The sequence below is a fragment of the Lepisosteus platostomus genome, chromosome 1 (assembly GCF_059453375.1).
Source record: "Lepisosteus platostomus isolate fLepPlt1 chromosome 1, fLepPlt1.hap1, whole genome shotgun sequence".
Taxonomy (NCBI): domain Eukaryota; kingdom Metazoa; phylum Chordata; class Actinopteri; order Semionotiformes; family Lepisosteidae; genus Lepisosteus; species Lepisosteus platostomus.
In genome coordinates this window covers 60967200-60993176 of record NC_142611.1, presented here as the reverse complement: position 1 = coordinate 60993176, position 25977 = coordinate 60967200, and the positions used below count along the sequence as shown (strand labels likewise).

Below are 25977 nucleotides of genomic sequence, written 5' to 3'. Positions count from 1 at the left end.
TTATAATATATACTTATGTCTTTTTAATTTATTCAAGAAAAGACATTGCCAATCTCATATCCAAGGGAAAGCAGGTACACGTTCTGTTTCCACTCTTCTGAACCCAACTTCAGTCCTCTAGGAACTTGAATGCTGAGTAGTAAAGACGTTACAGTGTGAAAAAAAGAGAGCTTGAGTGTTGAGCCAAAAGAGGTTGATGTGGGATTGTGTGAACAAAATGGAACTTAGAAGAATCTATTCTTCTAAGGACCCAATGGAAATAATGCTTCCAGGATCAACAATAAGTAACAAAGGGGAAGAGACCAGCTTAGTAATAGCTGGTCTATAATAATAATAATAATAATAATAATAATAATAATAATAATAATAATAATAATAATAATAATAATAATAATAATAATAATAACCACTGCTAACCATACCCACATGAACATTATAAATGCACATAAACATCAGAGAGGGTACTATATTACATGTGCATGTTTCTCCTGTAATAAACTACAAGCAGCATTAACAATTACCACAAAAGTGAATAAAATACAGAGTATGCAGGACCAAAATTAAGTGACTTACTATTTATAGCCAATAGTTAAATGCTGGGATTGATCATTTTATCCTAACTTTCACTGAGATAAAAGCTAAAGATTAGACTGCCCACCTGTGACGTGCAGGATTTTTTTCTTAACTGCAGACAAGGTAATCTTGTAATTGAAAAATAAATGTCAAAAACAACTTGTATTAGTTTTGAAACCCACTGAAACAGATGTGTAGTTCTGCTACATACAGTAGTAATTACATTTACATGTAATGGTATTGTGTATGTTAAAGACGACATTTTTAAAAAAAAAATTATACAGAATCACTCACAGCTCATCTCACAAAAGCATCCTTTCCAAATATGTCCATAACTAAAATCCATAACGTTTTGTGAGAATGCAAAAGACGAATGCAGATGTAGTTAATGCTAGGGTGATTTGTAATGTTATTCATGAGATGTTGAGAAGTAAGGTAAACCTACTCTATGCTGGAATCGGCTGTCCCTAAAAGTCTCTGTGACCAAGCAGCAGGTTCTATGTTCATTTGAAAGACCAGTTGCCTGCGAGCATTCATGATTCTGCTGTTACTGTATGGGAGTCATGAATCAATTGCTTTCAAACACAACATAGTACGAAGTACAGTGCTTGATGGGTATCAAGTTTTCAGGCACATCAGGCAGGAAATCATCTAGTTGGTCATTAGAGCATGTGGAGGCACTGACGCATTCATCAATGTATCGCTTGTGGAGGTCAAGGACAAAGCAAAGTAAAGAAGCACTCTTCTACCCAGCGAACAAAAAATATTTGCATAGCTTGGTCCTATCCTGGTGCCAGTGGAAAATACAGTAACCGGCTGGTAAAAGAGGTTATTGAAAGAGAAGGTGTTCAGTGTAGATTACTGCGGGGCTGAGCTGATAGTGGACAGTTGCATGCTGAGACAATTGGGTGTCCTTGGGTGTTGGTTTGTGGATATTTGGAAGAGGTAAAATTGGGATGTCTGAGGATGTTCAATGATGAGACAGTTACTCCTGGGTAATTCCCCATTACTGATGAAAAGAGAGATGACCACTTCTTTTTGGTAGATAGTCGTAGGATACTGTGGAAGAGGACTGTAGATGGAAGTGTTTGTAAGTTGTCTGGAGGCTTCATTGACATAGAAGTCTGTTTGTCACCACAACAACACCTCTATTGTTTGCTGCTTTAATGACAATATTTTCCTCTGTTGCTGAGAGATTGGAGCACCTGAACTTCTCCTTGGGTGAGGTTAGACCTGTTTTTCCTGGGTATGTAAAGGGTCTTGGAAGCTTGATGGTTGAATTGGTTGATAAAATAATTGGACAACAGCTTGAGGGTGGAGGCCAGAAGCTCTGTTTGTTGATGGCATCAATAACTGTGTCGTTGTCAGCTGTGAGTGAAGAGCTGTCATTAGCAAATTCTGCTGGAGCAAATCCTGGAGCAAAAGTAGTTGAGGTCAACTTGGGTTTGTCATCCTGGGACCTGGTACAAAACTGAGGCTTTTGATGAGAAGATATCTCTCATCCTGTGAAAGGGGAAGGTATGAGGGTATGGTAATACTCATGTACTCATGTTTTTTCTGCAGATTTCCCCACTGCTCCCCACCCTTTCTTATCTACCCTGTCTTTTGTTCTCTTATGCCTTATTTCTTTGCTACTTTCCTACTCTTAGTCACACCTGAAGAAAGCTCCACAGCTGAATTATTGTGTTTCTTTTCTTCGCCTTTCAGCACAGAATGAAACTTTACCTGTTCTTTTGCAGCCAACACATGCTATTGCAGCTCCATACGCAATTATGCTTTAGAGGTTTTGAACAGGTTAATGGTCTAATGGGGGGGGAATAGAGTGACAGTAATTGCTATACGTTAAATTTAAAGTTAAATCATGAATTACATTTTTTCAGGCAAAAACACACTGTATAAAATCCATATACAGTACATATACTGTATATATTTTTTTGGATCTTTTGACTTTTTTTTTAACAATTGCAATCAACACTGTCTATTTGCAAGGTCTTTATTTTATGTGTTGTAAATAGACCTTATAAAACTATATGCTGAAGCATACAAAATACAAACAACACCCATTGTCAGCTATTCACCTACTATATTCTCTATATTAATTGCCTTACCCCTGTACGGCACCATTCATATTCATACCTTTTAGTCCTGTTTGAATGTATGTTGTACAAAAGATGTCAAACTGTGTAGTAATGTTCAGTACATGTACTTAAACAATATTTTACAAATCATTTACATTTTATATTGACTATTTTGAATATAAACCAAGCCTATTGTCTAAACCAACTAGCAGACAGCAGGAACCGTTTGGTATTTTTTATTTTATACATAAAAGTCCCCTTAAGCAGACTTTTTAAAGTGAAGTCCATTAAACTGAAGGTTTACTGTATCGCCACGATATGGACTGGTGTCCTGTCCAGGGTGTATCCCGCCTTGCATCCATTCCTTGCTGGGATAGTTTCCAGCTCAACTCTGACCCTAATACTGGATAAGGTGGGCTAGAAAATGGGTGAATGGATGTTTATTTCTAACTACAAAATATATTATATGTGTAATAAGATTTTTTTACATACACCCAATTTAGAATTGGCAATTGTTAAATTGTTAACTCAATTTACTATCACACAGCTGGTACTCTCCAGGGAGAATAAAGACTTTTCCATACACTCCTCCAACATGCCCACAGGACACAGCTATTTATAATTTGATTGTACCACAGTGCCATTGAAGCAGAGTGAGCAGGAGGAGCTTGATATGTCTCTCTGTGCTTTTGTTCAGGAATCCTGGTCAAGGACTTTTATTGGTATTATTTTCTCATATAAGGTCACAAATAACATACTGTAGCCCAGGGACAAACAAGGCTTCTAAATTGTAGGGCTGAACCTGCACTATAAAAAACCTTAACTGATTGAGAGGCCTGGCTGTATAATTTAAGATAAATAGATAAGTAGTAACTTTTAATCATAACATGTGTATATAATTGCACACTATATAGTTATATACTCTATATATACAGTAACAGATACATAATCTGAAAAGTAATTATATAATATGGTTACACCAGTAGTGTTAAGTATGACAATACAATTGCCATGTGGTGACAGAATAAGGGCAAAAACCCTATGTGTCCCTCTAATTGAAACTTTAGTGAATGGAAACCTTTTTCCTTTGAGCAGGAAAAAAAAGAAAAACATCTAAAAAAGAAAAGGGTCAGAAATCATTGTGCAGTGCAGGCTGTGACTCTATAGCCTCACTGGGTGAAACTAATTCAATTATTTTATTTTTTTAAATGTGATCAACAAGATGCACTTTATCAAAAAATGTTTTTAAAAAATTTAACACTATAATTTGTATGTCTTATATCTGTTCCAGTTTTCCTTTCAACACATTTGTGTAGCTCAACTAATTCAAATTTATAATCTTTTTCAGATCCTCATAAAAAATGGTACTGTTGTATTCTCCCCTCTAAAAACAATAAATAATTATATTCAGTACCAGTAACCTCCCTATATCTATCATACCATCTTGCTGAATATATAATGTGAATTATAATATACAATATACAGTATTATATAGGTTGGTAACTGTTTTGTAGTAATTTAAAATGTGTCTTAATGATTTGTCCAGCAATCTACATATTAGTATCCATAGGTAACAGTTGGGTTATATTCATCTTAGTTATGGCATCAGCTTTCATTTCTATATTGATATCATTCATATTTGTGCTTGCTTGAGTGCTGGCATAAATCAGGAACTACGGTAAATGCCCCTGTCATGCTGCTTACATGGTGTTAAAAAATTGATGCAACAAAAGTATTACATAAAAGCTTTGACTGAAATTGTGTTGACTGGCTTTCCTACACCTTGTTTGAACTCGGGCCTTCTTTTAGTTTCCAATACAAAGCTCTTGAAACTGGAAGACTATGCTTTCTGTTTTGTTTCTCCAAGACTGTGGAATGATCTCTTAACGTACAGTATATCAGATATCAGACAGTCAACACTTTCAAACCCTGTTCTTAAACCCATCTTTATTCTCTAGTTTTAATTTTGTTTATTTTACTGTATAAATTGGTGTATGCATGTATTTTGGTTCTTTCATTAAAAATAATATAAAATTGATCAACTGTATAAAATAATGTTTGTTATTGTTGTTGTACCACTACAGTAGGGATGAAAACATGCTTGGTTTTCTCTGCAGAGTTCTCTGTCACAGCCAAGTTTCTCATATGTGCCCTCAATGCCCATAACTAACCTATCAGTGAGCACAGGAGTGATGCAATTCTCAGTTATAATAATGCAAGCTCACAAGTGCCTGCCAATTCACAAAGGCTTCCCTTGCTTGCAAGCCAAGCTTACCACAGCAGTACCATAGCTGCACAAGCTGCGCATCACTCCTGAAGGAGTTTAAGTTATAGTTGGTTAATTACATAACCCATACCAAACTGGTGATGTCTGGACTTTAGTGATAGACTTGCACTCCAAGTGAGTGTCTACTTGTTGAGCCAGATGGAAGACCCTGAAGTTGGCAATTCTTTGCTATGTAAGACACTATGATTTTGTTTTTAATGGTGTTTGTGCAGTAGATTTTTTCGACAAAATAGAGAGTTAGACAGCATAAATTAGAGCCTACCAAATTAATATCATAAAGAATGGAATGTGACAGACAGGTTCCAGTTTCCATTATAGATACTTGCATTAAACTATTTAGGGACATAACTCATACAAAAACATTTATGTTTTTCTTTTAAGGTGTAGGCTGTGGTGGTTTCCAATAACACATAGTGGCAAAAAGAGCTATCAATTCACCATGTTCACATTATATGCTATCACAATAATATGTAACATAAAGCATAGACAGTAACACTTAAAACAGATTTAATGTCATGAATAGGCATATTGTATGTCCTGTGCTCCCCCAAGCTACATACAGTACTTGCACCATGTGAATTGTTCTCTGGCACTTTGAAGAATTGTTTGTTTTTTTATTGAAGAATTAACAGTTTATTCCAGTAGTTTACAAGTACAACCATAATGGTAAGGAGACAACTACATTAAATAATGCTGTTTGCTGTGTTTCACCAGATTGGTATTTGGTTACATTTGCTCTTAATTTCCTTCATTAATGAGATTCTTATCAGTTCATCTTTATTTTTAAACTTAACATCTGACATTATTTGCATAAAATGTAATGAAACAACATTCATTTATTTTCCCTTCTTCTTTAGAATTCAAAGGTTGGCAACATTTGTGCCTTTTAACAGCTAGTCTTTTTCCAGTCTGTTTTCATTTTTTATGTCTCAGCAAACCTTTGTGAGGTGCTGGTACAATTCCCCTAGGCCACTTTGAGCATAGAACTGCTATGTGAATGCCACGGTGAGCTCATAAAGTTAAAAGGAGGAAACAGGCTAATGACTTTGAAAATATGCAGACTTAACTACTGAAGAAAAAACATTAAAAAAGCAGTTGAAATGAGAAGAATATTGAATTGTTAGTTGTTTCTTAAATACCCTGGAAATCAAATGATGTGATACCTATAATAAAATTCACTACAAAGAGGATTCGTATGACAAAACTGTTGTGATATCTTAAAAAAGAATGTATCTATAACCTGTCACAATAGCACTTATTGATTTTAAGGTCTTTCATAAACAGTAAAAACAATATGGGCTGTCAATGGGGTTCTAATAATTGATCACGTAAACTTTTTCCTTCATTTTTGTTTTCGCAATAGACAATTTTATTAGGATAGTTGTCGGCAGAACAACAGATTAATGTGATTGTCAATCATAAATGCTGACAGCCCACTGAAGGCAATTACAAGTAAATGCACATAATGTGCATCATTAAAGGGTTGAAGGAGACAAAGCAGCATTTGAGGGACTTACAATTACTCTTTAAATCTTGTCATCTATTATATAGCATCTTACTCCAAACATAATTCCACCATTGATGAGCTATTAAATTGAAACTGATTTAGCATGAAAATCCTGGTTTACATTCAACATGTTTTGATAGAAATAAATCATAAACTAAACACTTGCACGGAACATTTCTTTAAAATCCTTACACATATTTGTAAATTCAAATGCCTGCATACCCTGATAATAAGTAGCTTGTGAAACTCCTTTGATAACATTAAGGAGGCAAGTCCTGTAGCCTTTAAGTTAAGCAGGTGCCTTAACTACGTATGAAGGACATTTGACCATTCCTTTATGCAGAACATCTAAAATAATCAAGACAAAGTAAGGAAAACAGAAATGAGAGACCCAATATTGACAATGATTAAAATATGGTACAGTATGCTTTCAATTATATTTTAACACTGTACAAGTAGATGTGAACAGAGACAAAGTAACCATCTGACTTTGCATCACTAGGACACTTGACAGGGTTTTTAAAACTGTCCTTAAAATGAAAAATTCAGAAATTTCTAAATTCAGCATTATGCTTCAGCTGTGATGAAAATCGCAGATTAATGCCTGTACACAGAAAATGTTACGCTGATCAGATGATTAATATTTCAACTTATGATCCAACCATATGAATAGATGAACAATGTTTCTGTTTTTTCAAAACATTATTTGGGTTAGGTTTTATAGCAGCAATGAACTTTGAAGTGTATAACCAGAGAGTGCAAAAGTATACCGCAGGGAGATGCATTTAAAGCTAAGAACCAACTTATCTAGCCATGTTGTCAAATCTAATACCCTGGCTTCTTGGAGAGAGTGGCTGGTGAGAATCTTCAATAAATTAGCTACTTGCAATCAAACAAGCTAGATGACCAAAATGGCATCCTATTATAAACTTTATGTTTTATGAAATGACACACACAAGGCTTGAATTAGCAACTGGAGATTAACTGCTGGAGGTTCCTGGTCTGTAGGGCTCAAATAGCACTTCAAGCATACACTGTTCAGTTTTGGGAAATGTGGTAGCCCTCATTAATGCTTTCCTACAATTTGTGTTTTGTTTCATTTTACAGTGTTTTTTAATTCCCATATAACTTTCTGTCACCAGTTATTTTGAATCTGTGGCGATATATTTTACAGGAACATGAGTTTCATATTGTATGAAGACAGCATCTTTGAACTTAAGCAATTGCACAAAACTTCCAAATTTCCTTTGAATTCAGCTTTCCAGGCCTAAACCTTCTCTAAGCAGTATTGGTCAAACGTCTTAGTTTACAGCTTCTATCCCACTGCAGTATGCAACCTTTAACAGCTAACTGCAGGGCCTCAGACTCAATACACCTCTGCACTCTCCACTTTTTACAGAGTTTACCCTTTTTTTATCTCAGTCTCACTACTACCTATTTGTTTATTTTTCCACAATATATTTATTGTTCCTGTTCTCTACATTGTGTTGTCAGTTGTACTGTGTATGTCCCGAGAGATCAGCGTGATTAAGAATTCTAATGTACATGTAAATACAGTATGGCAATAAACTACTCTAGTAGAACACTAATGTCACAGTAAGAGTGACATTCTTCTGTCACAAGAGAAGGAAAGAGAAAACTAAACATGTTCACAGTTAATGAAAAATACATTTAAGTATAAATTTATAAAAAGGTTTCATATCCAATTTATAATTGAATCTGCCTTTTTATCTTTTTGCATTTATACATTTTATCTCTGTCTTCAAAAAAAAGATAGTACAAATAGTAACACACTTTATTTTATATAGCACCTTTAAAGGTGGTTTCTCAAAGCCCTTTATAGAATGACAACAACAATAAAAAATACACAAGAGAATACACAATGAGAGGAGATAGTAAATAGGGGGTACTGAGTACAGTAGGAGCGGAGGAGTAAAGAACAAAACCAGTTACGTAAGGCTTTTCTAAAGAAGGTTTTGAGTCTAGATTTGAAGGAGTTTAGAGAAGGTTATTCTCTGATATAACTGGGGATACAGTTCCAGAGCTTAGGGGCATAACAGGAGAAGCTCCTATCACCCACAGAGTGGGGGACAGACCTGAAGTAGAAGAGTGAAGGTTGCGAGGTGGGGAGTAGGGCGATAGTAGCTAAGACAGGTACTAAGGTGCCAAGCCATGCAGAGCCTTATAGGTGGGAGTGAGGAAGTCAGCACGAAATTTGACATGCTTGTTCTAACAGTTTATATACTGTTCTTCATAAAATGTTATAATGTTTTATCATGTTTTCTAAGAATACATTTTATAATACAAAACCTTGTCCTTATAGTGGCAATGGACAATGGAATGCTCGTGGACTGTAATGTAGCGCACTATACCCAGGCAGTTCGGAGCCCAATCAAAGCATTACTTTGGTTTGTTTCTTACACAGCCAAATATATACAAATAGTTCACTATTATAGCTTTTTGTGAACGCGATGTGCCTTTTTCAGGTTTAGAAAATCTATAATTTGTCCTAATCCAAATTTCATCTTTAAATTTAGAACTTTAAACCGTATATTGAACTATACAGTACTGCGCAGTCCAAAGACTTACTGGGAGGTTGTTTCTGGCAAAATTGGCTCTGGCGTGAGTGTGTGTATTTGAATAAATTATTATAAGTGATGGTTTCGTGATTGAGGATTTCTTTACGGAATTCTTTAAATTAAACAAAGGATGGAAAAAGCTTTATTTTTACAGTTGCCTTTGACTGGAGAATAGCTTATCAATATGTTGAAACCATATCATGAGAGTGAAGACAGATGTGTTACACCTTTAAGTGAGCCAGTGACTCACTCTGTTGCCGATGGTCTTGTTACACTAAATATTTTAGACCAAAAGCGCTCGCTTATTAAACTCCAAGACCCTGACTGATTTAACTTTGTATAAGCCTCATTTGGCTGAAACGGAAAAAGAAGACGTACAGTAATTAGATTTATTGGAGGTGCTGTTTTGTTAAGAGACAATCCGAGTCAAACCTGGGTCATACAGTGATATAGACGTGGGTAATGTCACCTCATTAAACAATGTGCTTATCGCGTAAATCCTGCTAAACTAGAAGTGTTGCAGAAGGTGATATACCGTACATTATTTGCCAGAGCACAGTTTAGTTCAAAAAAGAAATCCATGGCGTTCCCCCTGTTTATTGGTACCAAACCTTGATGGGATGTAATGGTTTTATACAATTTTTTGGCAAAATTATTGACATCTAAAGCATCCTGTCTCAAAAAGAGGCATTTTATTAAGAAAGTGAAGGTTGTGAAAATAGTGACAAATGACCCTGAACAAAATACAAACAGTTTCAAATTGTTATTATTAATAGTTTAATATTGTTAATAATAATAATAATAATAATAATAATAATAATAATAATAATTGCTTACACTTATATAGCTCTTTTCTGGACACTCCACTCAAAGCGCTTTACAGGTAATGGGGACTCCCCTTCACCACCACCGATGTGCAGCATCCACCTGGATGATGCGACGGCAGCCTTAGTGCGCCAGAACGCTCACCACACATCAGCTATCAGTGGGGAGGAGAGCAGAGTAATGAAGCCAATTCAGAGATGGGGATTATTAGGAGGCCATGATTGGCAAGGGCCAATGGAAAATTTGGCCAGGACGCCGGGGTTACACCCCTACTCTTTTCGAGAAACGCACTGGGATTTTTAATGACCACAGAGAGTCAGGACTTCGGTTTTATGTCTCATCCAAAGGACGGCGCCTGTTTACAGTATAGTGTCCCCGTCACTATACTGGGGCATTAGGACCCACATGGACTGCAGGGTGAGCGCCCCCTGCTGGATAGTGATTATTTATAATAGTGATCAGATGCGTTTTTATAGTTCAGTTTCAGTAGTGTTTTTAATATCGCTTTGTTATTCTCTATTAGAATTGTAGTACATACTTTTTCGTTTTAAGACGTGTTGTAAAGGCTCATCTTGAATTGCCCCATTGGGGTGCAGTATATTGAATTGAATTGAATTAAACTGGTTAAACTGTTTTTTACTCCCACTGTTAACAGTATTAACATACCAAAGTTGCACATACTGTAATATAGTAGCTTTGATTCAGTCTTTAGTTTTAGTTCAGGAATTGAAGTAAATGTTCAAGAAAAATGTTGTACTTTTTTTGAGCTTGCTCTGTTAAGAGGCTTCAGGATAAGGTATTGAAACTATATCCTGAAAGCACCCAGACCATGCAAGCTCCATAACAACATGCTGAAGCTCATCCATGAACAGACGAACAGTAGGAAAGCCTGAGGTAAGCCAACGCTTCAGCCTACTGGATGCCAGCCCAGCGGGAATGAGGAATGGTGAAGTGCAGTGGGGGTAGATCGGTGAACAAGCCATCTGGATCCTATGTGGGCTAAACTTGTGCACTCCTGTCACTTGGGAGGAGTGAATGTCAGTGACATGGAGGGTTGTTGCAAAGACAGCAGGAAAGGAGGTCCGGGGAAGGGAAAGATATCTGAAGATGTGCAGTGGGTGTAATGAGTTAAAGGTTGAATAGCTGCTTGTTTGAGGACTTCCTGTCCTGGCTTGGAAAAAGTAGTTAGATTGCAAGGTACAGTTGTGTTAGAAAAGATTGAAGCACTCCAAATGCCCTCCTCGTTTTCACCAGTAGACTTATCCATGATCAATCTGGTAGGGTTTGACCTATATAGCCTGGTGCAGTGTGCAGCTGTTTTGCATTTTCCTGATGAGTGATAGATCGTTTTCTTGTTGACCACTTTGAAACTCCGATCAGCCATCTGTTTATATCAATAACATGTAGCATATGATTAGGAAAACAGTGTCCTTCTATAACTGAGCCCCTGGAGATCTTATACTTGTGATTTTTGAAAACAGTAAATATTTTATAAAGAACTTCATCAAAAAAATATCAGAATCTAAACACACAATATTACATGTTCTGTTTGTGTCCATTATTGTTATTGCTTGTTCATTTGCTTGCTTGTTGAACTGTTGGACAGTTTTCGTCTCTTAAACATTTTGGAGGTTTCATTTTAACTAGAGCATTTCATAAGTATAATAGAACCCCAAACTATTATACTTTAAATCAGGAATCAATTAGGTAATTAACTGAAATTAAACCAGCAGAAGCATGTTCCAGCTTTAGGGGACCTAGGATCTTATTTAGATATCTTTATGGCTTAGTTCTAAAATATGTCTTATTTTTATTCAAACTAATATGCACTAACTACTGTACCAATGTAAAATGTTCAGCTGTAAAAGGAACAATACACAACTGATTAATTCAGCAGGTTGTAAAAGTTAGGATAATAAAGTAATATGAACAGTCATACGAACATTAATGCGATCTTTTTGATAAGAAAGTCTGTAAATGATATGCAAAGTCAAATAAAAGTGAAAAAGTATTTGTAATGCTATTTGTTCTTAAATATAAGGTTACAACAGTATATTGTCAGGCTGAACATGGTAATTAAGAAGCAAAATTAATTTAGAAAGATTCAATACTCAATTTATACTTTGATTTAATTAAGTTTCAGAGTAAAATCAATCTCTACAATCTACAATCTCTATATTTTTGTGGCACTATGCTGTAAAAGTAAAAAAACATATTTTGTCTATTTTTCCGTTACATGAAATAAGTAAAAAAGCACTATATTGATACCAATAAGGCTTGAATCTTTTCAACTCATATAAAAACTATCACATAAATTAACCTATTTCTTTTAAAATTCTAATCTTTTTCTTTTAAAATTGTTAAAGAATTAGCTTTTCTTGGCAATGATCTGTGTATAACTCAAGTAAATGTTGAAGAAAAAGATGTATTTTTCCATTTCCTATGGGACCCTTTACCTTCTTAAGAACTGGACTGTAACAGGAAAATGTGCCAATCAGTTCTACTGGATACTGTAAAATAAATATATCATATCAGCTTTTCAGGTAAAGTACTGCCAAAAGACAATGACTAAAACATATTTATTCAGTTTAACTTGTTAATGTATCCAAATATTAAAATCAAAATCACTCATCATTTTAGTGTTATAACACATTGTTCATGTCTTCAAATGTTCAAAGGTACTTGCAAGTTAACATCAATTTTCCGATGATTCAACATTGATAAAATAAAAAAGTTGTACTTTGAGATCAGATTTATGTACTTTTGTAATTATAAAATTGATGTGAGACAATATATCTACAGTATCTCTTTTATTTCTGTTCTATGGAATTCTTGAGTTATTGAATTTTACAGTTCATATTTCAGTATGTCTGTTTGGAGCTCGGATACAGCAAAGCTTCAAACATGCCAAAAATGTCACTGTTTCTGAAATAGATTCTTACAAATTAGATAAAACAGGCTTTTATGCTTCTAATGCTCAGACTTAAATTTTACATTTTATGTTTTTTCGTTGTTAAGGAATTTTATTATCTGGGAGTAAAAGAAAGTGGATTTATTAAGTATTAAAACTCAAGCAGTTACTTGAATAATAATTAACCTACTCTATATGTACTATGCTTAATTGCACATAAACACTTTGTTTCAAAAGGTTTGTGTTTTTCGCATTGAATAAACAGATTTTCTTGTAGGGCACAGTAAGATCTTGGGTTTTATCATATATAACAAGGATTTCTTACTTGAAAGTTTTATTTTGTCATTATATATACTGATATGGGCCTGCGGTGCTACTGTATCTGTGTGTAGTCTGTATGGTCTCCCTGTATCACATGGGTTTCCTCTGGTACTTTGGTTTCCTCCCACAGGCCAAAAACATCCTGGTAGGTTAACCGGCTTCTGGGAAAGTCAGCCCTGGTTTGGGTTTCAGTCAGTGTGTGCCCTGCAATGTACTGGTGCCCCCTCCAGAGTGTATCCTGCCTTGAGCCTGTTGCTTGCTGGGATAGGCTGGTATCAAACAGTAACTCTATATTAGATAAAGCTATTAGAAAGTGGACGGTTATACTAATGCACGATGAAAATGCAACTCTAAATCTTACGTCAAATAGTAGTGCATTTGGTTCATATCTGATGTTATTTCAATTTTAAATTATTTCAGATAGGTGTGTTCTGAAGGTTGTGCTTATTTTGTTGATCACTATATAGTGTATTTTTCGAGAAAGAAATCTGGATGTCTAGATTTCTTTTAATTTGTGCATTAAAATATAATAAAATGAATGTATAGATACATCTAAATATATATATTAATTATATATATATATTAATTAAATTCAACACTAGATTATACAGAAAACAAAAGTTTTTTGGTCTCAAAAACAGTTTTTAAAGCATCTTTATCATCATATTTGCAATAATTAAATTCACCTTGTATTTGGGCACAGGATTAAGCTGTAGTTGCTATTTCATGAAAACATTTTCAATATTTCCACTAACTGATAAACATTTTCTTAAATATTTAGCTGTGTTAAGCTGTGTTGATATGTTAAGTAATCTAAAATAATTAATTTAATTATGCACACTACAGTATATCTGCAGTATGAAATTGAATTGAATTTAAAGTTTGTTCTATAAAAGTTAAATTAACTATTTTTTGTAATTAATACAAGGTTTTCTGAAGTTTATTTTAATCAGTGTTTAGAACTGCTGAGCTCCTACATAAGCTTTAATTATAAAGTATTTTCAGAATGTGCAATAAATTAGGAATCATAGAACGAGGTCATGTTAATGGCATTATTATTCATGACTTACTTAAGATTAATTTTCCTGCCTTTCTTATTTATTATCCATCATTTCTTACTTCACACACCATATGTTAGAGTGAATAAATATGAATTTAAATCAGAAATGGTGAGATTAAAATCGAGTGGAAGCAGGTGATTTGAAACAAGACTGGTTTGCAGCCCTGCACTGTTAGTAACTGGACCTGTAGCTTCATTTTTTAAATGCTGTTCATCCTACTGTATATTCTACTTCAACCTTTTGGTTCATGATTCACTGTTAATTCTGAACAAATCCAATGGGTGGAATCTGTCTGTTTATTGTCTACTCTTTCCAAGACAAAACATGTTTCATTTTTTTTAGCTTGTCAGCATAATTGGGACATTTCTTTAGGTCAAGGAATATATCTGTTCACTTTTCTCTGGATAGATTCCCAATAATAATAAAATCAACAATACTGTAATGTGGTGGTCAAAACTGTACACAGTATTCTTAATTAGGTCTTCCTGTTCCATTGTACAAAGATTTTTAAAACTATAATTTTGTTTCCAATAGCCTGTAAGTATGCACAAAATGCATATATGTATAATGTATTGTATTGTTTTGCTCATGTGTACTGAATAGAATGTATTAAGAAAAAGCACAGTAAATTCCTTCAGCATGGCAGTTATATAATTGTTTCCATTTAATGTGCTGCTTGACTACAAGTCTAAAACCTGGTCAGCAACATGCAGTCTGAAACACTAAGCATGTACAAATGTACAGTATTTGACAGACATTGTTCTGGTTTGTCTTGCTTTGTGGTTAATTTATACTACTTGAGTCTCTACATTCATTTTTATTTTTAGATTGTATCTGGAGGCCTATTTTTGGGATTGGATTTTGTTTGTGTTATTTGTCAGTAAAAGTGATAAAATCTTAGTGGGTGGTGCGCTTCAGCTTTTCATGTCCAGGCTAATTATCTTTTAACTGTCATATGAATACTACAGGGTATCTAACTTGTAAACATCTACTGTTATGTTACCAATATGTATTTAAGTACAGTGTACCTTTTTAACTAAAAATGTTACTCAGTTCACATTTTCAGAAAAATCTAAAGTACTTTTACATTAGTGTTTAATGAATTAGCTAAATTAACTGAAAGTTAATTCAGTATAATACACCACACAAATTCAATGTATTGTTTTCACCAAACACCTATGACTACAATGTAGAACGGACATTTATTTTATTAATAATAAATGTTATTACATGCTGCATTTTCATGTAATGTTATTAGATGCTGTGATATCTTGTTCTTTATTATTCATAGAAATTTGAAATTATTTCTCTTCTCTTGTTGCTTCAGTTGCAAACATTCTGTGGCGAGAAGAAGGTACTCACAAATTTTGTTTCAGTTGAATGACTTTGCTATTAGAAACGTGTTTTTTAAGTTGTCTTAGTTTTCCAATGTAAATCACTGTCATCTTTAAAAGGTTTTACGAAATAGCCTGTGTTAGTACTATTGTCCCTAGTCTTTGACATTTAAAAGTGTAAGTACTGTACATAAATTGTCTTTTTTGATAGTTATGTGTATTTCCTATGCATGGCAGTTATGTTTTCTGATACACTGCACTTGAATTTATTGGAACAACCTCAACTAAAATGCTCACCTAAAAAGCATTAGTTCTACGACAGCAGTTAAAGGTTTCAGCTGAGTACTGGTACTAATTTAGAATTGTTTTTTTATTACAGTGCAACTACCTTCATGTAATATAATTATTTCTCTCTTTCATTTAGGTCTTGGAATTGGCAATATGTTCTATGTATTTTATGAGGATGGGATTAAAGTCATTCAGCCAGTGGAATGTGAAATTCAGAGACATATAAAACCAACCGAAAAACTACTTGGACTTCAGGTGAGATGTGCATCTTACAAAAAAATAAGATCTGGATTGAAATGTTATGGCATTGCTTGCTCAATGAATATATTATTTTTCAAATCATGTAGAATTTAGTACTGTCTTTATAACATCATAACAGGAACTTACTTTTTTATGACACTTACAAATTTAAAAGCTACCCTTTAATGGAGTTGCCAATACCTTAAATATAGGGGGGGAATCACCCAGTACTGTTTATTATATTTATACCGTATGTGGATTTGTTTTTTTATATTAAATTCCCAAAGATTTGATGTGAATAGTAATTCTAAGACAGAATTGGTCCTCTTAGAATTTCTTTGCATCTTGAATAGTGTAGAAAATCTCAGTGTAACAAAGCTCATGCATGGAGCCAGTCATCGTGACATCACTGCCTCCCCCGAAAGCCAATGCTAATCTGTGCTACAGCAGAGGACCATGTCTAGCATAAGTATCCACCATCTAGGAAGTGTAGTCCATGAGCAACCAGGACTAAATCTGGGCAATGGCAGGGAAAGCCGCACTTGTCACACAGGTGCTGGGACTCGGATCACTCAAGATGATGTTTGTCAGTTGCAGAGGCTGCTGTGGAGAAGAGTAGGAGGAATTTAGAAGTGGAGAATGCAATAAGGAGCCCATGAGCAAATGGGATCAAATCCCTGCAGGTGCAGTAAAAACTGCACATGAGCATTGAAAAGATTTCTCTTTTATGTTGACAACATTTCATACAAGACAAACTGATGCAGATCAAAAGACAGTGCCTTCAGGTTTAATATGACTATTTATGTTATGTTCTCTTCCTTTGTCATATGCTGTTGTCATGTGTTATATGTGGCTTCTCTGTTATTATCATCACAGAACATGCAGTGAATAGTAGCTCAACTGTGTAACCTGTGTATTTTAGGAGACAAAAACAGATACATAGATTGTCATGAATCTCTTGTTGTGAACAAGCATTTGAATGGTACATTCAATATGAAAAGGAGCTACAGTACTAAATGCACAAATTTCTGTTTTCTAGTTGTTTGGTTACTCATAATATTACACTATGAATCACAGGAAAAACATCTATGGGTGCTAAAAATGTGGCTTTGCTAAAGTGACAGTATAAGGTGCATATAAAAAATAATAATATAAACATAAATAAAATATAAAACAAAGTAAAAAGAGTAGCATTCTACAATATCAGACACAATACACTAAATCAGTTTCCATTAATGCTGTACAAAAATTGCTTTTATAATTACATAATATTCTCACATATTTTAAATAAATATTGTAATCCAAGACATTACTTATCTATAGGGTTCAAAAAATAAAAAGCTTCTATATTATAAGCTATCAAACGTAATGAGCAAATGTAAAGTTAAGCTGATACCGTACTTGAAATTTGTTTTTACATTAAATCATCTAAATATGAGAGCTTAAACTATTTTTAGTAAAAATAGCATTTCCCACCAAAAATGGAGGAAAACATTTTAAATTAATTCAAATGACCCTGTCAGAAACATTGATAATTTATATTCAAAGGCTCTGTAAATCACATAAAGCTTTAAACTATATAAGTGTGTTTTGACATAAAAAGAATAGAAAATATATCTGGATCAATATTTTAAAATGTCAGTAATACACTATACAGATGCACCCATTCAAAACGAGCGGGGTATGCTCATGGTGATAGCTGGATTTAAGTCAGTTACTTAAGCCATCATGCCACAGACACAGCCATGCACTAAACAGTGAAACAAAAGTACTGTTTCTTCTTTTTATTCTCAGCTACTAAAATTTCCTTTAATTGTAAAAATATTCAATACTAAGCGGATTAAAATGTGCAAAGTAAATAGATTAAATGATTAAATCTTTTCACTACTGACCAATGCACCACGAGTGCCTCTGTCGGTCATTTAGGCCAGCCAATCACGTACCGCGATTACGCCACAGTGGCTTGTGGGTAGTTGCATGCGGTACAAGTTTGTACCGCGAAGTTTGAATGGCTGCATCTGTAGGTATACATGGAAAACATTAATTACTTGTTGTTACGTCCCCAATATGGCTCAGTCTAGGGGCAAATGGGGACTAACAACATATGAGCCTGGGTTTAACAGAAATACACACAACTACGTGTAGGGTGACGGAACATGCTAGAAAGTGAAAAAACCAACTAACTACACTATTCTACAACCCAATTACCCTCTAAACCTGTCTCCTGAGAAAGGTGTGGCAATACCAAAGCAGAGTCTTTCGCAAGCTATCTGTCTATTCTATCTAAACAAAGCTATAATGGAAAACTAAAAAAGAAAACACGGATGCCACAACAATCCCAACCCTACACCACAGCTAACAAATCAAATCCAACACGTCTCATGTTTTCGCTGTTTCTCGTTCTTACACCTCTCTCTTCAGACACTCTCAGGATGTTCCGTATCAGCATTGAAAACCTGACCGCTCTCTTCAACCAATCCAGAGAGAGACCCAATTTAGGGATACTCCCACCTCCAAAAATGGACCCCCGCATGGGAGGGGAGTAAAAAAAATCAGAACTTAACACTCCTACCGTTAAAAACAAGCATAATGTTTGTTCAAACAAGGGGTTCACAATAACATAGTCTAGAAAAACCACTAACATACAGAAATATATATTTTTAAATAAACACGCGATAAAGCATCAGCTACAACATTTCCAATGCCCTTTTTGTTTAATTTCTAATGGATAACCTGTAAGATAAGTGACAAGCGCATATACTGTAAGTCTTTGATTGTAATTATGCATACGGTGGAGAAAAGTCTATTGGCAAGGAACTTGAACCTAAATAAACCTCAAAATATTGCAAAGCGAATAATAAAGCTAACGTCTCCTTTCAATAGTGGAATAATTAAGTTGATGTTTATTGAATTTCTTTGAAAAATAACAAACAGGGTGGTCAATTCCATCTTAAACCCCCTGCATTAAAACTGTGCCAGGACCTGTACCACTAGCATCTACCTCTAACTTAAACAGTAGAGCAGTCTGGAGCAGCAAGCACCGGAGAATTACACAGCAGCAATGCATAAAGGTATTTTATATACAGTATGTCCAATGTTTTCTGTGTGGTTTAATAGAAATTAATGAACCATGAGCTAGAAAATGCTATTCTAAATGGTCAGCAACAAATTAACTGGAATTGGGCGCTTGCCCCAAGACACATATTTAATTCATTTACATACCTATAGCCATCTGTTTACTGTTATCTGTGTATTTTTCATAGCCTTAATAAGTCTACTGTATAAGTCTAATCTGTGCTTAAAATTCTACCATTCAATCTGAGCAATTCACATGCATGTTATTCTTCTAATTTGCATTTTATGAAAGCAGAAACTAGTTATAATGGATGGATATCCATGCAGGCTAGAAAATCCTAAGACATCCAATAATGTTTTATATTACTGAGATTTTAGACAAGAGTTGATTTACTTTCAAGATCTAATATATGGGTTTTGAAGATCATTCTACATCCGTAGTGCAAAAGAACAGAAAGGTCTCTCATGATTTGGAGTCTTGTTTGGGCAAATGAAAGAAGGCAAGAGTCCAGAGAGTGAAAATTATGTGTAGACATATAGGGAGGTAAGAGTTTATAGATGCACCAGGAGACAAACCATTCAACATACAGTATTTAAGGTGAGCAAATTTATTTTGAATTTAATTCTAAATTACACAGGAAAGCATTACAAAGAAATGAAACAAGAAATATGCTGAAATACAATATCAAAGAACTCTGTGTATTATGTATTTATTAATGTGTTTTTAACACATACATGGGAAATAAAAAAATAAAAACAAACAAAAGGAGGATTTTTAGATTAAATGTTTCTGGTGTAAGTTTTGATAAACTTGCATGATAAACTTGCGTTATATAGTTGATTGGATGATTTAACCACTTGTTAACCTGTCCAGCCTGGCAAAATTCACAAAAGAAAATCACAGGATGAAACCCATATATCCCACTTATCAAGAGAATAAAGCTTTTGTGGCATCAGTATGTTGGAGGGTGGAGTAGGTCAGCATAGTCTTGATCACCTTCATGGGTACTTATGGCCAGCAATTTCAAATCAAACCAAATATTAAAGTCAAAATATAGTCCATCAAAGACAACTATAATTTACCTGTCACAATACCTTAAAATAAGAGTGATGGAATGGTGAATGTGTGATGGACTGGGAAGAATATCTCATGCTGCTTTTGTAACAACACATTTCTTGTGAGAAGAGAATGTGACAGTTATGCTATAAATGCCCTAATCATCAGACCTGAGCTTCACTGAACATGTGAGAGATAAGCTTGGACAACATAAGGCATCCAGGGTGCAAAGACCAATGAAGATGGGAATCAGTGAACAAATATGCTTGTCCATGACCTACAAGAGGAATTCCACGAGACAGCAAATGTCACTCAGTACAAAGCTTACATCATTTCTTTCTACTCTTTAGAATATCATGTCCAGTCTTGGTTACTACACTATACAAAATATATTGTTGCACTGGAATCCAGAGTAGGTGAACAGATCAGCCAGTTATCATCTAGGGTGTGGCATTACACGGGGGCATACCCAGTGTGGAGGCAAAACCATGGAGGAAGAGCGATGCCTCGCCTTTGTAGTCCCAACTGTCTTGGCTTTTAGAAGCTGAGTCACAGCTGTGCAGGTCTTATAAAGGCACTGTCACGAATCGCACGCAGGCATGCAAGCGCTCCTACATTTCCACAAGCTCTACTCTTCCTAAACTGCGCACCAATTTACCTTGACTATGACTTCACCTCCGGATTTGGTAACTTCAAGCTCCCTGAACCTTCCTGGCTGTTGACCCAAGCACCTGTCCTCGACTACGACTTTGCCTCTCGTCTTGTGCCTATTGCTCTCAGAACCTTCCTGCCTTTTGACCTCCTAGCTTTTGTCCACGACCATGTTTTCGCCTCCTGTTTTGGCACAGAACCACTGATACCTGAAGTGCCTCACACTGGGTCCAACCTCCCGTAGCCTGGTTCTACGTGGCAGGCACACTGAACACCCCCTGACGGGATAAGGAAGGCCACCCCTGGAAGGGGGAGTTGTTTAACAACAGTCCCAGAGGGGATTGCACTTATGTAAGGTGTTCTTTTTCTTTTTCTTTGTGCCTGTCCCATCACGCATTTTCATCAGGGTAGGCACACATTTTTCACATACAGTACATGTATAATAGTTTTTTGTTTTGTTTTTGCGTTACATGTCCTGGTCTACCAGGACTAAACCCTGCTAAATAGTATAAGTCCAGTCTGGTCACTGCTGTGCTGGCAGTTCTTCTTTTCCCCAGGCTGAACCCTGTTCATATATAGGGAGGGCCCAGGCCAGAGGTTGTGATGATTTGTGTTATTTCTGGTCCCTGCTTCCCTCCCTCAGTTAGGGGTGTTGACTTTTTACTGGTGCTCGCCGCGGCTCCTTCTACTCCCACATTGTCACAAGGGCCATTGAAACACAAACCAGAAGGTACCAGCTAAAACTATTTGCAAGTGCAATTGAAACCAAGAACAGGAGGCAACAAGCTAACCAGCAATGTAGTTGATGCTGATACCTTGGCTTCTTTCAAGAAACAGCTAGATGAGATCCTTGGATTAATTAGCTAACAACTACAAAACAAGCTTGATAAAGCGAATGGCCTGCTCTTGTCATCATTCTTGTGTTCTAAATTTCTAGGATTGCAACCAATGGTGGCCATACATGCTTCTAGCCATTGATTTTACAGCTGACCTCTTGTTTGTGATTGAATGCTAATCAACATGATTAATTACCTATGTCATGGCTATGTCATGGCTGCTCAATAAATTGCCAGTCCACTTGAAGCAAATAAGCATTTTATTGGTAACTTTGTATTTGATGTTTAGTATAGACAGAATACTAAAGTATGCTCAGGCATTTTAATTTTTAATCAAAATCATAAACATGTCTCAACGTTAGAATATACAGCAGTGAGTACTGCATTACCAAGCCAGGAAAAGACAAACACATGCAATCTCATTTCTGCTTCAGATTGGAAAAGATACACATTATCAACAAATATGTGAAGTGTTCAAGGATGAAAATATAGCAAACATAAAATTCAAATGTGAGGATCATATCAAAGATGACACCAAGATTACTGAAATCTTGGTGAATTCCTGGACTGATTAAAGGATCAGATTTATTTGGACTCAAACTATGACATTTGCAGAGCTTGTAATTGGAGCCAGACTGTATAACATTGGTCTTGTCAGAGTTTGGATGTGTATTTGTTGCCTCCATTTCCTAACATAATCAAAGTAGTGATACAATCCAATGTCTGAGTGACATCAGGTTTTTTGTGAACGTCATTTTGAGTGTATTAGCATGGAAATGAAAAATTATGCCTTCCTTACAAAAACTCTGGTTACCAAATATGATGTAATGGTAACATTAGATAACAGTAATGTCTCACTTAGCATTGTTTCTGTTACTGCATATTCACCATATTGTTATTTGCCCTGACATTTATTTTATTAACTCAAAACAAATCTGTTTATGAGTGAAATGTTTGTCTGCAACATGCATACAGGCCAAGCATGTACATCTTCATTGATTATGCTTGTTTTCTTTATTAATATTCCTTGGAACCATGGCCTTGCCCATTCTGGCAGATATAGCCCCTGAAATCAGTATCTCACAGTTACCTGGTTGGAGGAGTGAAATTAGACAGTGGTTAATATTAATGCAAACTCTGAGTGAATTTGCTAATGGACCAAATTTTGTTTAGCTATACAATATTTAAAAAATTGTTAACTCAATCCAGTATAATTTTTTTAATTTGTATTCTTTGGTAATTTTTGGTATCATTGCTACTATTATGGAATCCGCAGTGAAGTGTACATCGCTGATGTGTAACAAATAGTGTTTCTGGGAATGCATTCCCATTAAATCCATGCTAAACTGTCTCTGTTAATGCTGATTTTACACACTGCTACTTTCTCTGGAACACATCCCCATTCTAACAGATTTATTATTGTACAGAAATAAAGGAAACCAAAACAGAACCTTGTGGAACTCCATCTTTATCAAAGAGCACAAAGGTTTCAAAGTACTGTACATATCAGTGGATCAATTGAGGATGCTAAAAATGAAAATCTCTAAACATAAAGCAAACAGATGCATAATTGTCCATTCTTACTCAAACAGGAGAAATTTGAAAAAAAAACTAGCTTTATTTTCTTCTCTGTGAGTAAGAACAACTGTCATGAAAAAGTGCAATCAATTTTTACTACAATATTCCCATGAAAACCTTGTGGTATTTTACTGCAATTGTTTGAAATACAGAATATAGCATTCTACACAAGCCATCAAAGAATGATAGATACTACAGACAACGGAGGCTATGGTCATTTTCATCTTATCGTATACTGTACATGTAAAAAACATATTGATGGGAGTTTGGCTCTAAGCAAAGAGAATCTGTTCTGGAATCCCTGTTTTGTCCTCAGAAGGGATCTCATCCATCTGGCAAGTCTGGAACAGAAACACAAGGCCTCAGCTATCCTGAGAATTTGTAAAGGGATGAACATAAGGTTGATCTTGAGTCTGCATTAAATCTAACAGATTGTGTATTTGATACATAATGTTAACAAAATAGTGGTTGTCATATGAATGTGTCTTTTCACTATATTCATTTAAAATGTGAATGTTTATTTAAGGATGAGGTTTGCCCACAACTGGAAGGTGATACCATTCAGAGATGTTTTTGGTCTTCTGCTGTAAATGTTAAGGACAAGTACATTTATGTCACTCAACCAAATCTAAACAGAGTTCTCATCGTGGATGTTCAGTCACAAAAGGCTATACAGGTAAGATATTAGTAATTTTTTAGAAAATATTTGATAACTTATGGAACAGATAGAATAATTTAACTTGCTTATTGAAAGAACCTACTCAAACAGTAATGGCAGAAAATTAGTTGTATTTCTATACTATTCATTTCTATATCCTCCATTAACAGACAGCAAGGTTACACCCAAACTATAATATTTTTTAAATCTAATAAATAAGAGGTTTTTAACACCAACATATTTAATGTGGCTTCTGGACGCCCACTTACAATTTATTCTTGATTAGAGATACAAATTCAAATCAAGAACAAAACTAAACAAAAGTACATCCAGAGGGTTTGGATAATATATATATAACTATAATCTGATACATATAAACAGATAAATATGGTGAAACCAGCATATCCTGTTACACAATATGTACTTTTCTGTTTATACATTCACATTCACATACTGTATAAACATATTTTGTTTCATTGAAACACATTTATCTATTTACATGTAGTATATTTATTATGTTTTCCACAGCCCCCGGGTATAATTATACTTTTATATTTAACAAATCCTCCTTAATTGGCAAGTAAATTACTGCAGCACACAGTACATTAAGGCAATAAAAACAAGATTAACTTATTAATGTCAGCATTTCATATATGGGATGGAGTGAATCTGCATATCATATATATGATACATAAGCCTCATCTGCATGATTATATTTGCGTAACAATATGTGCATAAATGAAGTACTGTATCAATAAATACTATAAACCTTTGACCTCTTGTTTTTCCTGTTTTGAATTTAATTATAACAGATTATTTCTCCACATCAGTACCAAAAGTAATTATTCAAGAAAGTTATTGCGTCTTCAAAATTGGCATGAAAAAGAAAGGGGCATACAAAAACAGTATTAAGTATTGAAAATGTATTTAATTTATTAACATTGTTAAGCATTTTCTAAATCCGAATAAAAATGCTTCTCCAACCTTTTCTTTTGTGACAATTGTACTCTCTTTAGTATCTCTCTTATTTAACTTTTCTATGAAGCATTTTAAGCTTTCATTTTTTATAGAAGGCTTATAGCCTATGCTACAAGCTGTTATACTCCGTGACAGTTTTCAATGCCATGTAATTTTGTAATTTAATACTTGTGCTTTCTGTACCTCTGTTTGGCAGTATCTTTGTGGGTAGTATACTGGCCCTGATTTTTAAAAACAGTATTTAGTTACTTTGCATTGAATTAAAGAAATGTATACTAGCAATCAATAAAAAGAAAACACCTTGAAAAAAACCACAGAAATATTTCATACTCACCATACAAATATTTCATACTCACAAACATACAAATAACTGGCATGGCCCCCTACACTGTATGTATTGTCATACTCTTTGTGAAAACATTTTTAATCTCCCAGACACAATAAAATACAATACTAAAATAACAATGTCCATGTCCCACCTCATACAAACCCACTTTGTCCTTCAGCTTCAGTGACAACCCCCCCACACATATTTCTACTTAAGGACCCCTTAAATACAAATGGCTGCAGTGGATCCCCCATGCAAAAAGACTTTAAAGGCATCAGCTTCAGCACCTAAAGCACCCTCTGTCCTACAACTGACACCATGGATCAAAAGTCACATAAAATAATATCAAAATAGACCAAAATCCAGTGATGCCAAGAGAAAAAATGCAAAGACTCCTAAATCAGCTCTAGGATTGTTTTTGATGACATCAACAAGCCAGTTCCCTTTCTGAGGACCAGATTAAAGTTTGTAAACTACAAATATCCTTGTTTAGAATAATGGACAAAAAGGAAGATATCTTTCTTTGTATTTTCAGAACTTATTTTGGGGGCCCCCCAAAAATATGTAAAAACCACAGCAACCCCAAGGCAGAGCATACACAGAACTAGAAACTGTTCTAAAAAATACCATCTATCTAAAAAATATTGCACTTAATCTTATGCACCATAAATAATGATTAAAATAAAAATAACCTTTCTTTTTTTTTCTTTTAGCTTACATTATTACTCTGCAATACAAATTATGTTTCACATACTTGATATCTGGTGTGACATACAGACATAGTGTTTTTTAAATTAAGCATTGTACTGTAT

At 34.8% G+C, this 25977-nt stretch overlaps 1 protein-coding gene across 4 annotated transcripts in view; it reads left to right on the top strand.

Annotated features, from left to right (window-relative positions):
* fstl5 (follistatin-like 5) overlaps positions 1 to 25977 on the top strand; it is a 281857-nt gene that overhangs the window by 239415 nt on the left and 16465 nt on the right. For 2 of the 4 annotated variants that reach the window (XM_088633292.1, XM_088633294.1), the window contains 3 exons: positions 15470 to 15496; positions 15901 to 16019; positions 23728 to 23877. In XM_088633292.1, coding sequence (XP_088489418.1) covers positions 15470 to 15496; positions 15901 to 16019; positions 23728 to 23877 — 296 coding nt within the window. The remainder of the gene's footprint in view (positions 1 to 15469; positions 15497 to 15900; positions 16020 to 23727; positions 23878 to 25977) is intronic. The other 2 variants (XM_088633293.1, XM_088633295.1) reach the window with 1 other exon arrangement.